At 48.1% G+C, this 17,736-nt stretch overlaps 1 protein-coding gene across 2 annotated transcripts in view; it reads left to right on the forward strand.

The window, feature by feature from the left end:
- The window catches only part of ASIC2 (acid sensing ion channel subunit 2), an 825,099-nt gene that overhangs the window by 747,442 nt on the left and 59,921 nt on the right, over window positions 1–17,736 (forward strand). For both annotated transcript variants that reach the window (XM_070395589.1, XM_070395588.1), the window contains exon 2: window positions 4,410–4,560. In XM_070395589.1, coding sequence (XP_070251690.1) covers window positions 4,410–4,560 — 151 coding nt within the window. The remainder of the gene's footprint in view (window positions 1–4,409; window positions 4,561–17,736) is intronic.

The raw sequence follows: 17,736 nt of genomic DNA on the forward strand, positions 1-17,736 counted from the left end.
GGGTGTGTGGGTGTAAGCTGTAGGGACCAGAGAGCAAAGAGCACAGGCTTTGGAATTAGGCAAAGATGGATTTACCCTGGATTCTCCACTTATCAGCTCCGTGACCTGGCTCAGCCTTTCGGGGCCTCAGTTTTCTCATCTGTAAAATGGGAGTGATGATAACAACCTGACAGGGCTGTTGCACAAATTAGTGACAGCAAATATAAAGTGAATGGCAGTCCAGGGAGAGCAGCAGAGCCAGTCGGTGACTTAAGACCTACTCGAAGAGCTACTGGAAGGCAGCGAGACCCTCTCCCTGTCCCCACATACAATGCTCTTTGACTTAGAATAGGGTCAGTTTCAGATTGGGGGTGTCTATCCACTGTACCCATAATTGGATGCAATTTGGTTGTTGGGATTTAAATATAGATTTTCAAAATGAGTTGTAAGCATCAATGCATCTGCCTCCTACAGAATTCCATGGTCTCCAGATCTCATTGGTCACCCTGGGCTTCTAGCAACAGACTTAACATTATTAAGGAATTAAAGGCCCAGTGCAGGAAATTCGTGCACTGGTAGGGTCCCTAGGCCCTGCTGGCCATCAGGGCCAATCAGGGCCTTCTGGCTGCCGACCAGGGCCTTCCTTCGTTCCACGCCGCCCCCTGGTGGTCAGCGCATGTCACACCGAGCGAGCGAACTCTGGTCTCCCAGTCGAACTCCCAAGGGGACACTTTGCATATTAGCCTTTTATATACATAGATAAGCCATTAGTGGCACCCAGTGGTTTTCATCCCCTCTAACTACTTCAAGAGGAGCTTGCTACTGTGGAGACATAAGCACATGGGACAATCCCCCTCATTCTTTACTTCATCTCTGACCTTCCCCCATCACCCAAAAAATGTATCTGTCTTCTGCTGAGAAAGAGAAACAGTAATTCCACCCCCCACCCCGAGTATGGGTTCATAACTAGTAAAGATATCTGTTGTGTAATCTTCCTAACAAATCTACTTTCATTCTCTCATTTAGGCCCTACACCCACACGGCAAGATTATCATGCCCAGTTTGCAGATGAGGAAAAGCAGAGGCTCAGGGATTGTCCATTTCTTCTCTTAACTTCATGGGGCTGTTCGTCTCTAAATTGTCATGCGCCCTGCAAAGTGTTAGCATTGGAGATGATAGTCATGGCCCCTTTTTAATCTCAGGATCCCCCCCATCCCTCCTAGACATCCAGGTTGGAAACATCCACCATGAATTCTTACCAATCTATCCAACTAAGAGCAATTCTAGACTCTTAGCAGCTCTGCAAACCCAGCCCCGCCAGCCACGACTGATCTGTCAGCAACGCGGGGCAGAGAGATGGGCCCTGGAGATTGGCAGGTCTGAAGAAGCAGTGAGCTCACCCAACTGACAATCTGGACTTAAATAAATTGTGGGTCTTGGCTGGGGGTGATAAGGCATAAATTCCAAGCGTGTGTTATTCTTACACATCATTATGCCCTGAGATGGGGAAGAGAGCTGCATTGTGTCCCAAGTTTATAGCAAAACCGCACTGCGTGTAAATAGCCCTCGGGCCTTTGATGTTGAGCAGAGAGGAAAATAATCCTCTCAGAAAAGCTGGGTGGAACAGAGGGCTCAGCGGGCGGGCAGGGGGGCCAGATGAGGGTGCCCTGCTGGGTCTGAGCCCCTTCTCCTGCCCCTACCAAGGTAAACTGTCTTTAGTTCCTGAAAGGATCATTTCCTCTAACACCTTCACAGAGAAGCACAAGGAAAATACTTCAGTAAAATTAAGTGGGAAGCTGAGAAGGCCAGAGCAGAGGAAAGGAGAGGAGGTGTCAGCCTGAGCTTCCGCCAGAACCAGGCCGGCTGTCTGGCCAGCACCAGAGGGCGCCTCCCAGAGGTGGGCAAGAGGATGGGGCGTAGCAGCACCTTGGAGCCCATTCATTCGTTCATGTGACAAAACAGACACAGTCCCTGCTCTCTAGGAGCTTACAGTTCAGTGTAAGACACGTCCAACTAATAATCAGTTGCGTACTTTGATATGTTACTCTAAAAGGGAAAAGCAGGGGTGCGAGGTCATATACAAGGAGCCCAGTTTAAATGGAGGCTGGGAGCAGGGGCTGGGTGCCTCTGGGGATGTGGCATTTAATCCAAGGCTTGACACAAGTTGGCCAGGCAAAGGGTGTGGGGAGAACACTCCAGGCAGAAGAGACAGTATATAGGAAGGGCCCGTGGGGGGTGAGCTGGATGCACATCCCAGGAGCTGAAGAGGCCCGTGTGTGTGACACGTGAGAGAGGAGAGAGAGGGAGCCCCTGCTGAGCCCTGGGAGGCCCAGTGAGGATTTGGGCCTTTATCTTAAATGCACCAGGAAGCCACCGAAGGGTGTTAGGCCTCTTTATGGCGGTCCTGACTTGATAAGGAACTTGGCTGTTGTAGATTGTCCCCGGCCATCTCTCAGACACAGCTGCAGTCACCCTTGAGCCCCCTGCCCTGCCACTGTCTTCTGCGTCAGTCCACACCTGGCAACTTTGTGCATTTGCCCCAGCACCCGCCCCCAGGAGCAGGGAGCAGGAAAGATGGCACTGACACTGAGGCAGCTGCAGGAGCTGCCACCTGGGCCCGGGATGAGTGCCAGGCCTGGAAAGGGGCACCAAGGACCTGTCTGCTCCCTCCTCTACGGGGAAAGGCTGATTCATGAGGCGCTGATGCAGCCAGCCCAGTGCCCGGCACAGCACAGGCACTCAGGCAGTGATCCACTGGAGGTAGCAATGCCCCAGGTCCTCCATCTCCTCTTGCAAGTGGGGAAACTAAGGGAGGCTGGTATAAAGGCAAGATCGGGTTGAACTAGGAGTCTGTGTCCCAGATGGATACGTCCTTGCTGCATAGCCTTGGGCAGGTCCCTCCATCTCTCCCAGGCCTCTATTTCCTTACCTGTGAAGTCAGGCAGGTGGGCGAGATCATCTCTGAGTCCCCTTTTAGCTCTCATACCTTGTCCTCACCCTCGGAAGCTCAAAGAGGGTCGATTTCTTTTATCAGTGCCACGCAGCATGTCTGTGGCAGGGCCGGGAGCACAGGTGACTCCAGGAGTAGACAGCATATTCTAGCCCCAGCCCGGTATTCTGAAGTTCAAGTGGCAAATGGAGGGGGAGTGGGGGCTAGGATTTCCAGTGATCTGGTGCTAAGCTGCAGTGTACTTCTACTTACAAATCCCATTAGATAGACAGGAAAATTCATATTATGAACAGATTTGGAACCAAAGAGGTTATTGGTGGGTCTACAAAGGAAACCTCTGTTGGCGCACCCCCGAAGTCACTCTGGATGTGTTCAACCCGGCGGTGGACGTGCTCCCTGTAAAACGCTCTCGTCCATTCATCATAGCGATCCCTAAGAGCATCTCTCTGGGGGACAAGTTCGTTAGCCAAGTTCAGTGGCTACATACAGTAATGATGATAAAGCTCAGCTCTTTCAAAAATCGTGTTCCGGCCGTCTCCACCACGGAGGCGAGAGAGTAGGGCCTGTCTGTTTTGAAATAGTTCACCTGCCAGGGAGGGACTCGGAGCCATTTCGTACAGCGGAGGAACATGAGGAATCTGTCGTTTCGCTGACCCTTCCTGTAGACTGTGAAGGCGGGTGGTAGGGCTTGTGCTTCTTTGCCTCCCCCAAATCCTTGCTCATAGTAGGGCCACATGCATGTGACAGAAAAAGCCAGGCCAAAAGGAAGAGGATATGACCCCTTGGCAGATAGTGGTGCTGTTTCCGGGAATAAGAATGCGGGGGAACCATGGCTGTGGGGGGAGCCTGAGGAAGATTTGTTCCCACTGGGACATGTGAGTGTCCAGAGCAGGGGTCCTCAAACTTTTTAAACAGGGGGCCAGTTCACTGACCCTCAGACCGTTGGAGGGCCTGACTATAGTTTAAAAAAAAACTATGAACAAATTCCTATGCACACTGCACATATCTTATTTTGAAGTAAAAAAACAAAATGGGAACAAATACAATATTTCTATTTGCATGTGGCCCGCGGGCCGTAGTTTGAGGACCCCTGGTCCAGAGTCTGTGGTTTCCTGGTGGTCATGCTTATTAGGCAGTGAGATCAGTGTGTCTGGAGCCCAGGAAAGCTCTCAGGGCCAGAGGTGCGGACTGGAAGGTTAAGAGCTGACTAACATGTGGACAGAAGGACCATTCAGAGGGAGAAGAGAGCAGATCCCATTGCCACACACCCAGAGGGTGTCCAGCTTTGTTCTTTCATGCCAGAATCCCATGTGGCAAAGTCAGGCCATTAGTCAGGGCGAGGAATCCTTGGTCCCTGACGGGTTGATTGTGATGGGCTGTGGGGACTCTGGCCTGTTGTTGGATTTCTGGGGTCTCACCTGTCTCTGGAGCCCAGTCTGAAGTCACCCATGTGCTTCTCTCTCTCTCTTCTCTCCTTCAGGTGTTTACAAAATATGGGAAGTGTTACATGTTTAACTCAGGCGAGGATGGCAAACCTCTGCTCACCACGGTCAAGGGGGGGACAGGCAACGGGCTGGAGATCATGCTGGACATTCAGCAAGATGAGTACCTGCCCATCTGGGGAGAGACAGGTGAGCTGGGCACGTGGACCTGGGCCGTGGGGGATGGCGGAGGGGAGCAGGACTTTGAATGACTGGTTTGCTTCAGGTGGGCTGTCTCGGCCCACCTGTGAGGGACTGATCTCTGCCAAGGGGTTGGAGGCATGCCGGTGAGTGATAGGGGTGCCCCTGGCATGGGCTGGGATGAGTTTCTTTGGATCTCACCAGATGGGAGAGGGGTAGATGATGGGAGTGTTGGGAAGCAGGTAGGGTGAGAAGTGGTGTTGGGAGGGGGCATGGAGGAAGGTTTGAGTCAACAAGAATGGTTGGGAGGTGACTGGCTTGATTTCAGGAAGAGGAAGGGATAGAGCAGCCCCTCCTTCTCCCAGCCATATTGTATTTCCCGACCCAGCCAGGAGGCCCAATGGGAAAGAAAGCAGGCTTCTTTCTCTGGAGGAAGGTGGAGGGGCTGTGCGTGTTGGACATCCAAAGGTTAGGGACTCAGGGACCCGGCACCACACCTGTGGGAACTCCTGGGGGCCTGTGTGTGTGTAGGTTTCAAAGCTTTATTCATTTATTTATTCAACAAATTCATTTACCGTATATACTACCTCAGGCTTTGCACCAAAGTCAGGACATTAAGGTATAAAGACTGACTCCTTGATCACAAACTGGAAGAGGAGACACACTATTGTAGCCCATTGTGACCCCAGTATTGCTGGTGCTGTGGCCTCTGCCTGGACGGGGGAGGTGGGAGGGTTGGAATAGAGGGGAGAGAAAGGTTCAGGGAAAGCATCCTAGTGCATGCAGCTTCTAACGGGGTCTTGGGATTGTCCTGGGTTCTCATAAGAGGGGTGTAGACAGAGGAGAGGGCGATGCGAAGGCAGAAGCAGAGATGGAGTGATGCAGCCAGTAGCCCAGGGATGCTGGCCTCACCTGGAATTCCACCAGGTGGAGAAAGTAAAGAGGTGCCCAGGAGTGGGACTGTGGATACAAGAGACCCAAATAAGACTGATGCTGTGTTCAGGGCATAAAGGTTAGGGGTGGGGAAGGGGCTCATGGGATGGACCTGAGGAGGGGCCACAGGGAAGGTGGAGGGGAGAGAAGCCTCCAGCAGGAGGAAGGCCTGGACCCTCAGGTTGGAGCTGAGGAGTAGGGGGGAGCATGGAGGCCAAGCAGCCCAGGTCTCACTTCCCGCAGCCCCCAACCTGTGGTCCTGCAGCCGATCCTTCCCATTGTGAGGCTCATCCCTCGCCATGCCCGGGCCTTCCAGGCTTCTGAGGCAGCAAAGGCTCCCACCCCAGGGCTCACTGGCCGCAAGCTCCGAGCTCTCTCCCCACCACCATGCTCTCCCTTCCTCCTGGCATCCTTGCTTGAGCCTGCTGGGGAGAGCTGAGTGTGACCACTCACCTCACACTGGTTAGTTCTCCTGCTCCTTCCACTGAAAGGTACAATGGCCACCACACGCGTCATTCCAGTAACGCCTCCTGTCAGCTCCCCCTGCTCCAGGCCTCCAAACACCACCTGCTATTGCTCAGGGGCACATAGTCCATACCGCCCACTCTTCTACATGCAGTGCCCCTCCCCTCCGGAAGGGGGATGAAAGTGTGTGTTCCCACTAAGCTCTGACTGCCGACCAGCGGAGCCCGGCTCTCCAGAACATCCCGGAGGCCAGCCTGCGTCTGAGAGCCCTGGGTCCTGGGAGCTGGATCCTGGTCCAGAGAGAGACCCTGCCTTGTAAATACCAGAACATATTTGCTTATTGAATTTCCTGTGGAAAGGGAGAGAGATGAGGCCATAAAAGTGAGTCCTGCTCCCAAGGTTGGTGACACGGCCAGGCCTAGCCCACCTCGGACACAGGAGACAGGCCCCGACCTGCCCGCCAGGCTGCATAGCCCCACAGATGATATCTTGGTTCTTTGGCATTCCTACCTCCTCGCAATCCCCGGAGAAAGGAGCCTAAGTCCTCACAGGAGATATTGGGGTGGTGATAGAGAAGAAATTATTGGAAATGTGTCTATGGAGGGAGTGGCCACATAGGGCTTGGTGACCGAGGCAGGGTCATGGGTCGGGAGAGTAGCATCAGAGAGACAGACCTGGGATCCACCTGCAGCTCTCGCATTGCTCTCGGTGTGGCTGAGGATGCGGGAATGAGCCTCAGTTGCCTCATCCATGAAGTAGAGATCAATAAAGCAAACAGAACCCATCCCCTTGACAAGATGGCTGAAGGACCAAATGCGAGCTCTCGGCCACGTGTGAACAGGAGAAGCATGATCATGACCACCCACAGCTGGGGGGACAGTCACACGGCCCCAGAGGCAGAGAGCATCGCCAATGTCTGGCAGCTGTAAAGAGGGCCTAAACCACCTCAACATCTGGGTGTCATCTGCTCAAAGCAGTCTCTGCTAATTCTCACCTTGCCTCGTGGACAGCTTCATCTCTCCGCAATTTAAGGAGGCAGTGGGGGAACCACCCCTCTGGGTGTAATCCTGACATAGAAGGGACCTTGGGCACCCATAGGTAGATTAGGAAAAGGCACCCTCATGGGGTTGACCCAGCCCAATGGGCTCATGCTTAGCGAATAGAGGGAGCGACTATGAAAATTATCAAAAGTGTCCTTTTCTCTGGGCTGACAGCATCCACCACTAGGATGCCCCTGGGTCAAACCTCCTTGTGCAGGGCACCCTGGGAATATGCCCTTTTGAAGAAGACAGGCTCGGTCACACACGGGCCTAGTCAGGGTGCCCCCAGGCGGGCCCTGTGGGATGGCAGGCCTTTGGGATAGTACGTGCTCCGAGAATGAAAAAGCCCTGGGAAACTCTGCTCAGACAAGGTAAACACGGGTATGCGTTGCAGGAAGGCTTTCACACGCTCCCATGACTCCTCCAAGATAGCAGGATTGCATGCCGCACTTATTTCCCAGATGCCTTTGAGCGAAAACCTCTGTTCTCATGGAAGAGCTCACAAAATAGAAAAAGGACGGAAAAGCTGTCCTAGACTGTGGACATGTGGCTTTCATGGCCAGCATTTCCTAAAGGAAATTAAACTGAAGGCAGGTGGGAGGTTGTTAAAAGTGAAACTCTGTGGATGCCTCGGAGAAACTTCAAAGACCCTTCGGCAGTGGGTTGTCTAGGATGCGCATGAAAGAAACCAGATTCAAACGAGTTTAGGCATAAAAGGAATTGTGTTGCCCCAGAATCCAAGGCAAACTTCAACAACCAAACAGCGGGAGGGCAAGGAGGCAAATTCTGAAACCACTGGAACGGAGGGCTCAGGCCCTCTCCCATGTCTCCCTCCTTCTCTGGCCTCTCCTCTCTCTGAATCCCTTCATTTCTCCCTCACCAGAAACAGGCTTTTTTCATACATGTTTTTTTTCACACATGGTTCCCAGTAGTTTTACACTTTACACACCCTACCACCAGCAAGAGACTGTTCTGAGTCGCTGATCCCCTATTAAAAAACAAACAAACAAACAGGGGAGGGAATCATTGCCCCAGCTCAGTCTGATGCCCGCCCCTGGACCAATCAGTGACCAGGCAGTGAGTTCATGGAAGGACATGGGAGCCCTAAGGAAGCTGGGGAGATGGTAGTTTCCAAGAGAGTGCCTCACGAATGGCCATGCTGGGGGAGGTAGGAATTGGGGTGAGGGTGAAGGTGGGGGTGGTGGTGGGTTACACCTGAGGAAACTAGAATCGGTGTACAGGGAGCTCTATTTTTTTTAATAGACTTCTTTTTTTTTTCTTTGTTTAATTAATTTTTAAAGGGAAAGAAACATTGATTTGTAGTTTTACTTATTTATGCATTCACTGGTTGATTCTTGTATGTGTTCCTGACCAGGGATTGAACCCGAAACCTTGGTGTATCTTCCTGGTGCTCTAACCAATTGAGTTACCTGCCCAGGTTCTGTACAGGGAGCTCTTTAGTGAACTCAATTTCTGGATAGATAGGCTCCAATAGGGCCCCTCCCTCTCTCATCTCCCTCTATCCTTCATTCACCCCTTGGCAAAATATATTTTTTATCAAATATTATCTCCTTGTTTTCTCCAAATCCTAGTATTGTAGAAAAATTTGCTATTATATGTTTGAACAAAGGTGTGACTTTTGAGAGTCTATGCTCTAATAGAAGTATATATCTGCCCCCTTATTATTCTCCTCTGCCTCATCACCTCCTATTTCGTTCCCTTGTTTACTTGGGTCTAGCCACACTGGCTTCCCTGTGGCTTCTGGGACATTCCAGGAACGCTGTCACTTTTAGACATCTGCATTCTCCATTCCTTCCACCTAGAATTCTCTTCGCTCAGACCCATGTGGCTAATTGCCTCATCTCCATCAAGTCTTTGCTCCATGAGGCCTACCTTGACCGCCTTATTGAAAATTGCACTCCACTCCACTCCTCACCTCTCTTCATCTGTTCTATGGCATGTGTCACCTTCAAGTATACCATATGATTTACTTATTTTCTCTTGTCTCTCCCCTTTTACTAAAACATATGCTCTAGAAGTTAGATATCTTGGATGTCTGGCTCTCTTACATACACCAGGTTAATAAATATATATTTTGTTGAGAGAGAAAAAGATTTCTGTGTACACTGATGGGGCCAGGATGAGGGAGACACTAACTTTAATGAGGAGCTACTGTGTGCCCTGAATATCCTATCCCATGAATCCTCCCAATTACCCTGCTGTCAAGGGTTATAATCCCTTGAAAGACAGAGAAACTGGAGCCCAGAGAGGTTGCATAAGCTTTCTAAGAACACACACCTCGTTAAGTAGTGGAACCAAGCGGAAAATCCACTTGGGAACCCAAAGGCAATTCTCCTCTCACTACATTCCTTTCATGTTCAAAATGTGATTGTAAAGGCACTCCGTGAAAGTAGCTCAGGGGAAGAAAAGGTTCAGTGACACCTCTGAAGAGAGAATGGCCCGTAATGATAGGCCTGTTGATGTTCTTTTCTTATTTTGTTCTGTGTTTTGTTTTTGCTTTTTGCAATAGCAGAATCCTTGTGTTGAACAAACGCTTTAGCACAGCCTCAATGTATAAAACAGAAGAAGGCAGAGCCACTCCAGTTCCATTGGAGGTGGGAGCCCAGTTTGATTTCTCCATGTTCACTGTGTTCTCCATGTTCACTGGGGTGGCTGTGGACATTCCCTGAGGAAAAGCCCAGGCTCCAAGGATCCCAGTGTGAAAGCCATTGGATAGACTGAAGTTGTTGGGATGCAAGCAGAGTTGGTTGGTTCTGTGGCTGTATACCTCACGGAGACCACCTTGCAGCATCTTTCCCCTTCTCCCCGGATGGTGAAGGGAGCCCATGATGGGTCTGCTGAGCTCCAGAGCCTCGGGGAAGTTGACGGTCTAAACTTCTGGTTGGACATCAGTGTTTATGGACGCTCCCTCCCCAAACCCACCTAAATGGCAATGAAGCATTCATTTTTTAAGGGCAAAGTGGATGGGAGAGGAGATAACAGTAGATGTCAGCAAATGTGTAGAAGATGGAAAGCAGATGGTATCTGGCTCACAGAGCAGACGAGGCTGACGATAGCAGTCGGCACTGGGAAACCAACTAAAGCCAATCAATTCTCAGCACAGAAGCTCAAGCAAGGATCAGGGGTTGGAGGCATCAGATTCTCCTGAAGATAGGGATGAGAGTTGGAGTTAAAATGGGGAGGATTAATTTAAAATCTGTAAGAGAAGCTGTTAAGTCCTCCAGATAGCCTCCCATGGCCCAAAGCAGCTGGACAAATCTCTCTCTACCTGGAGCTGAAAATAAGATTGAAACAGACAGGCTCTGGGTTTGGGAAAACCGGGCCAAGCTGAGGGCATGAGTGAGGTGCCGTACAGAAAACACGGAGATGAGCTGAAGTTCGGCTTACTGAGTAGTGAGACCTCCAGCCAGGCTAATGTACCCTCACCCCCAAATGGTATTCTGGGGGAATCCCTTCCTGGAGACACTAACAAGCTCAAGAGAAATGACCCCCACAGAATGGCCGTCAGGAATCTCCAAACAAAACAGCCTGGTTAGCTCACTCCAGAGTGCGGCCCCTTGATAAGTCGTCCCACACATAGGGAATGGCTGCCGCTTTGAAGAACCTCTTCACTATGGACAGCCAAAAAGCCAGACATTTGAGGAAAAGGAACTAAAACAAACCACTTAAGAAAGAAACAGAGGGAGAATTGAAGATGGCGGCATAGGTAAACACCGGAGACCGCTGCCGCAAACAACCACTTCAAAAATACAACTAAAAGACGGAACGGACATCAACCAGAACCACAGGAAGGCTGGCTGAGGAGAGACTCTTCAACTAGAAGGAAAAACAACAGCATTCGGAGGCTCAGAGGAGGCACAGTGTGGAAAATTTAAAGGTACGGTGGTGCGGTGGTGCGCGAGCAAAGCGGGCTGGTGGCTGAGGGCGCGGTTGTCGTTTTCAATCAGGAGGGAGTCTCAGACTCTGGGCTACAGATCCGGGCGAGTCTCTAGGGACCCAGACTCAAACGGGAGAAGCAGGACTGTCTGGCTACGGTCCCTCCGAGGTTTGCAGCGGTTGCTGGGACAGAGAGGCAGAGCCCCTGGGGACGGACTGAGAGCAGCCATAGCTGCTCCCTTCGCCCGCCCTGTTGATCCCGCCCCCCGCCCAAGCCCTGCGCAGAGCCATTTGCCGGATCGCCTCAGGCAAAGGCTAGATTAGCACCTCCCAAGAGGACTGAAGTTTTCCCACAGCTGATTCTCACAGCCAGTCGGCCTGGTGGTCAAATCCCTCTAGTATTAACTACAACAATTAAGGCTTAACTAGAACAAGACTGTGCACAAAGACCACAAGGGGGTGCACCAAGAAAGCATAAAAGATGCAGAGACAAAAAAACATGACAGAAATGGAGGATATGGAGCTAAAAATCGCAATTTTGAGGGCCTGCAATAAACTTGAGCAGAGCCTCATGAAAACTAATGAGACCCTCGATGCTATGATAAAGAAACTAGAAAGTAAGCATACATGGTCTGAAATAAAGAATATTATACCCAATAGCAGACCAGATGAGCACAAGAATCAAACCGAAGAAGCAAAAAACACCCAACTGGAAAAGCAAAATGAAAAAAGAATCCGAAAGTGTGAAGATAGTGTAAGGAGCCTCTGGGACAGCTACAAGCGTACCAACATCAGAATAATAGGAGTGCCAGAAGATGAGAGACAGCAAGATATTGAAAACCTATTTGAAGAAATAATGGCAGAGAACTTCCCCCACCTGGTGAAAGAAATGGACTTACAGGTCCAAGAAGCGCAGAGAACCCCAAACAAAAGGAATCCAAAGAGGACCACACCAAGACACATCATCATTAAAATGCCAAGAGCAAAAGACAAAGAGAGAATCTTAAAAGCAGCAAGAGAAAGAGACTCAATTACCTATAAGGGAATACCCATACGACTGTCAGCTGATTTCTCAACAGAAACTTTGCAGGCCAGAAGGGAATGGCAAGAAATATTCAAAGTGCTGAATACCAAGAACCTACAACCAAGATTACTTTATCCAGCAAAGCTATCATTCAGAATTGAAGGTCAGATAAAGAGCTTTACAGATAAGGAAAAGCTAAAGGAGTTCATCACCACTAAACCAGTATTATACGAAATGCTGAACGGTATCCTTTAAGAAGAGGAAGAAGAAAAAGGTAAAGATACAAATTGTGAACAACAAACATGCATCTATCAACAAGTGAATCTAAGAATCAAGTGAATAAATAATCTGATGTACAGAATGAACTGGTGATTATAATGAATCAGGGACATAGAAAGGGAATGGACTGACTATTCTTGTGGGGGAAAGGGGAATGGGAGATGCGGGAAGAGACTGGACAAAAATCGTGCACCTATGGATGAGGACAGTGGGTGGGGAGTGAGGGCGGAGGGTGGGGTGGGAACTGGAAGGAGGGGAGTTATGGGGCGGGGGGGGGAAAGAGGAACAAATGTAATCTGAACAATAAAGATTTAATTTAAAAAAAATAAAATAAAATGATCAAATAGTTTAAAAAAATAAATAAATAAAAAATAAAAAGAGAAAGAAAGAAACAGAGATAATAGTTAATGGCACGAGCTGTAGAGCCAGACTAGAGCCTGGGTTCAAATCCCGGCTATACAATTTGCCAGCTGTGTAACCTTGGGCCAGTTACTTAACTTCTCTGGGCTTCGTTTCCACCACCCGTAAAATGACAATAACGTTATTGTCTGCTCTGTAATGTTGTGAGGAAGACTGAAATGAGTTAATATTTGTGAAGTTCTAAGAAAAGTGTCTTCATAATAGTAGGCACTGTGTGTTTGGTAAATGAAAAACATAAATGCAGGGAACAGAAAGAACATCAAACTGTTTTAATTAAAATTCTCAAGAGATAAGAGATGGTACTGCATCCATAAACATGAGCTATTAAAATAGGTTGCTATGAAAAAGTAACATTCAAAAAAGAAGTTTTAAAAACTTGAAATTAAAAATATGACTGCAAACATTTTTTTTCAAACTCACAGAAGGATTAAAATTGAGGAAACCTCCTGAAAAGTAAGACAAACAGATGGGAAATGGGAGGAGAAAAAATATGAAAATGAGAGGGTAAACCCAAGAAGTCCAACTTCCTACTGTTAAGAGTTCTAGAACAACAAAACTGAGAGATGGAGAAGAGGATGTTGCCAAAGAAATAACATAAGAAAAATTCCCAGCTGAAGTACGTGATTTTCCATATCAAAAGAATTCACCTGTCTGCAGTAAGTGGCGAGACAAGTCCCGTCTACAGGAAGTAGCAAAACAATCAGACTAAGATGCATCCTTGAAAAATTCAGGCTAACAGAGATAAGCAGAAACCCTTAAAAGTTTCTGGAAAGAAAATAAACAAGTCACATACCTAGGATCTAGAATCAGAATGGCCTGGGATTTCCCAACAGAGTTTAAGCCAGACGACAACAGCACAGTGCTTTCAAATTGGAGGTGGGGAAAGGGAGGAGGACTTGCTATTCTAGGATAGAATTATTTTTTATTTAAGTATAGTTGGGGATATATTATATTGTATTAGTTATATTAGTTTCAGGTGTACAATATAGTGAGTCAGCATTTTTATACCTTACAATGTGGTCTCCCCTCCCCCATTCTAGTAACCATCTGTCACCATGGAAACTTACCACAGTATCACTGACTATATTCCCCTTCATCTTTTTCCCCCCATTCCTCCACCCTTCTCCCTTCTGATAACCATCCCTTTGCTCTGTTTCTATGAGTCTGTTTTTATTTTGGTTTGTTTGTTCATTTGTTTTTTCTTCTTATAGTCCACTTATAAGTGCCCTTCCCTGTTTGACTTATTTCACTTAGCATAATATCCTCTAAGTTCATCCATGTTGTCAAAAAATGTCAAGGTTTCATTCCTTTTTATTGCTGCGTAATATTTCATTGTGTATATATACCACATCTTTATCCATTCATCTATAATGGACACTTAGGTTGCTTTCATATGTTGGCTTTTGTAAATAATGCTGCAATGAACGTGGGGGTGCATACATCTTTTCCAATTAGTGTTTTCGTTTTCTTCAGATAAATATCCAGAAGTGGAATTGCTGGGTCATATGGTAGATCAATTGTTAGTTTTTGAGTAATTTTGAGTGTTTTCCATCGTTGCTCCACCAACTTGTAGTCCCACCACCAGTGCACAAGGGTTTCCTCTTCTCCACACCCTCGCCAGCACATGTTACCAGCTGACTTTTTTATAATAACCATTCTGACTGGTGTGAGGTCGTATCTCATTTTGCATTTCCCGGATGAGCTAACATAGAATTCTGTATCCAGCAAGCTACAAATGAAGTGTGAAGGTAGAATTTGGTTTCAAATATATTCCAATATTCAAACATATTTAAATATATTCACAAATATAGTTTTTGATGAGAAATTTAAGTTCTGCTCTCTTAGCAAATTTCAATTATACAATACAGTGTTAGCAACAACAGACACGTATTTCACATTAGATCCTCTGATCTTATTCACTTTCTCACTGAAAGTTTGTACCTTGTACTAGCCTCTCCCTACTTCCTTCTTTCTCCCTATTTCTCCCCAGCCCCTGGCAACCATTTTTCTATGCTCTGTTTCTATAAGTTCGACTTTTTCTCTGTCATTTCTGTGACACGATACCTCGCAAGCCAAACAAAGAGAAAGAAACAGTAAAAATAGTTACACAAGAAAGAAAGAAGCAGCAGAACCTACCACAGAGCTGGGGGGGATGGTCCCAGTCGTAATCATGTAAGAGCTGGACACAACTTAAACGAAATGTCATAAAACGATGTAAAAGGGATGTAAATATGGCGGGACACTTCAGGTAAGAAGCCTACATCCTCATATCTACGGTAGGACTTCAATAGAGAATATATAAACCAGGAAATAACTGTCAAGCGGTTGATGTCCATGAACACATGAAAGGAAATACCAGAAGGAACAGCTGCCTCTGAGGAGTGGGACTCGGGGCGTGGGGAGAGCTGGAGCAGGGCACTGCCTTGTCATTGGCAGTCTTGCGGCCCATTTGGCTTGTAAAATTATGCACATGTATTGCTTTGGTAAAAATTAAATTTAAAATAATCATGAATTTTCCATGTAGCTGGAAGGCCTGAGCAACTATCAAGGGTAGCCCATTCCCTTTTCCTCATCCCAGCAAGAGCGGATGCAGATGGTTGCTATGGTTTCTCCAACAGCTGCTCCCCAGGGAAAACTCTGGCCTTGACACCTGGTGCGGAGGGCCTCCCTAGAAGTACAGCTGCAGGCTGTGACCTGAACTTGGAGAGTCCTGAGCACAAGGCCATGCAGCAGAGCAGCCTCTGTGCTGCATGGTGGGTCTCTACAGGTGCCTGGAGAGATGATGCTGTAAGTCAGAACCCGCACTGGAGTCAGCAGCCATGGCACAGCCAGAAGAAACCTGACTTGCATCATTTTGAGAAGACCTGCTAAGTGCTAGGCAGAAAGTATATGTACTCCAGTTAAAACTCCCAACCAGGCCTTAGCTGATTTAGCTCAGTGGATAGAGCATCAGCCTGCAGACTAAAGTGTCCCGGGTTCGATTCCAGTCAAGGGCACATACCGGTTGCAGCTTGAATCCCTGGCCTTGGTCAGGGAGCATGCTGGAGGCAACCAGTCGATTTGTCTCTCTACAGTGATGTTTCTCTCTGTCTCTCCCCCTCCCTTCTACTCTCTCTAAAAATCGGTGGAAAAATATCCTCGGGTGTGGATTAACAAAAAAATAAAATAAAAATAAATAAAAAATAAAACTCCCAGCCAGGCAGGTGAAGGGCTGAGGGGAACATCTCAGAGGTGGGTGAAACAGACCCACCTCAGCATTCATGTCTGCCTAGCCAGTAAGTTGCCAAGAGCACCTACTGTGTGCCAGGCACACAGGGATACAGATAAAAAGGCCCAGGCCAGGCTTTCAAATTGTTCACCATCTAGGGACCATGTTGAGGCTCCATTTATGTAGCAGATGGATATTCATTGGTCCAGTAGCCCTCATGTAAAGTGCCTAAGGAGTGCCAGGCATTTGCAGTCTGGTCAGGGGACATGTGAACAATTAAATGTCACCAAGTGCTATGACAGAGGATAGATGGAGCACAAAGGAGGGGACAGTAGGTTCTGGAAGGGAGGAAAGGGTATCTCAGGGGAGGCTTCAGAGGGGAGACGACCTTTGCTCTTAGTCTCCGGCCTCTTTCCCAGGTGGCTAGGCAGTGGTGGGAATTAAAGAAGGTGTAGGCCATGGCAGGTAAGATGCCAGGGAGAGAGAGGGGAGTCAGGAGTGAAGGCCAAGAACATCCCAGGGCATCCTGCAGTGGCTGGATCTCAGGATGGGCCCCAGGGCTACCGAGGTGGGCAGAGGCCAGATCACCATGGCCCTAGTGGGTTCTGCTAACACACAGATGTTCTCCTGTGAGTCCTTCTACCCGGAGTGTGATCCTCCAACCAGCAGCAGCATTGTCCCCTGGGAGCTTGTCAGAAATGCAGACTCTCGGGCCCCACCCAGAATCTGCACTGTAACCAGTGGTCTCCAGGTGGCTCACATTCTAGCATGGGAAGCTCTGAGCTGAACCACTGTTTCTACCCCTTGGAAATACAAATGACTTTTTAACATCTGGATATTTCTCCCACGTCACCTCCGCACAAACACTGCCATGCTTCTCTATATTCATTGACTGAGAACATAGTAACAAGAAGTCGCTATGAGTTCGGTAATGCTTTGAATGGTTTTGAATTCTATAATCACATCGCAATCTATCTACACGATCTGTTCGGCCATCTGCTTATTTATACCTTATTCCCGCTACCGGTGTGTGTGAACAGGATTTTTATGAATAGAATCTTAATCATCCACCAACTTCCCCTATAATTTCAGAGACAGGGCTCTCCCTGGCGGCTTTTCAAGGGTGGTGTCTCCTGCATGCCAGTCGTCCACCCGGACTTATCAGCCTTCTTCACAAGTAATTTATAATCTCTGAGCCTGAATGCACCAGAAAAACTCATTTAAAGAATCCTTGGAATAAATCTTTCTGTAATGAGATCAGACCCAACTCCACCCGGGTTGCCTTCACTAATGTATGTTTTATAAATATTCTATTTAAGAGGCGTGTGTTACGTGTAGCCACTCTTCTCTGTTAAATAGCTAAGTTCTGCCATCAACTGTCCCCCTTCCGCAACACGAGTACATCCCTCTGCAGTATATAAGGTGCTTCCCCTGCATTCTATCTTCTGGTCCTTACACATACACTCTTAGGACATAGAGCAGTTCTTCATTTAACAGAGTAGCCCATTTAACAGATGTGGTAAGCAAGCCTCTGGACGCTGAATGACTCTCCCACGACCCCATGGCTATCATTGGAAGTATTGGAACTCGGCTTCCATCCATAGCTTCTGATTTGGCCCTTGACTCTTTCCACCAAGAGCTAGGGTTGCTTAAAAATTAAAACAGAGCCTGGCCCCAGTGGGTGGGCATCACCCTTTGAACCAGGAGGTCACAGTTCAATTCCCAGTCAGGGCACATGCCCGGGTTGCGGGCTCGATCCCAAGTAGGGGGCCTGCAGGAGGCAGCCGATCAATGATCCTCTCTCTTCATTGATGTTAATATCTCTCTCTCTCTCTCCCTTCTGCTCTGAAATCAATTTTAAAAATATTTTAAAGAAAATTAAAACAAAACAAAACAAAAAGGGTTGCCTTGGGCAGCAC

This window comes from Myotis yumanensis, unplaced genomic scaffold (assembly GCF_028538775.1).
Source record: "Myotis yumanensis isolate MYYU_CA2020_CCGP unplaced genomic scaffold, mMyoYum1.0.hap1 SCAF_16, whole genome shotgun sequence".
NCBI lineage: Eukaryota > Metazoa > Chordata > Mammalia > Chiroptera > Vespertilionidae > Myotis > Myotis yumanensis.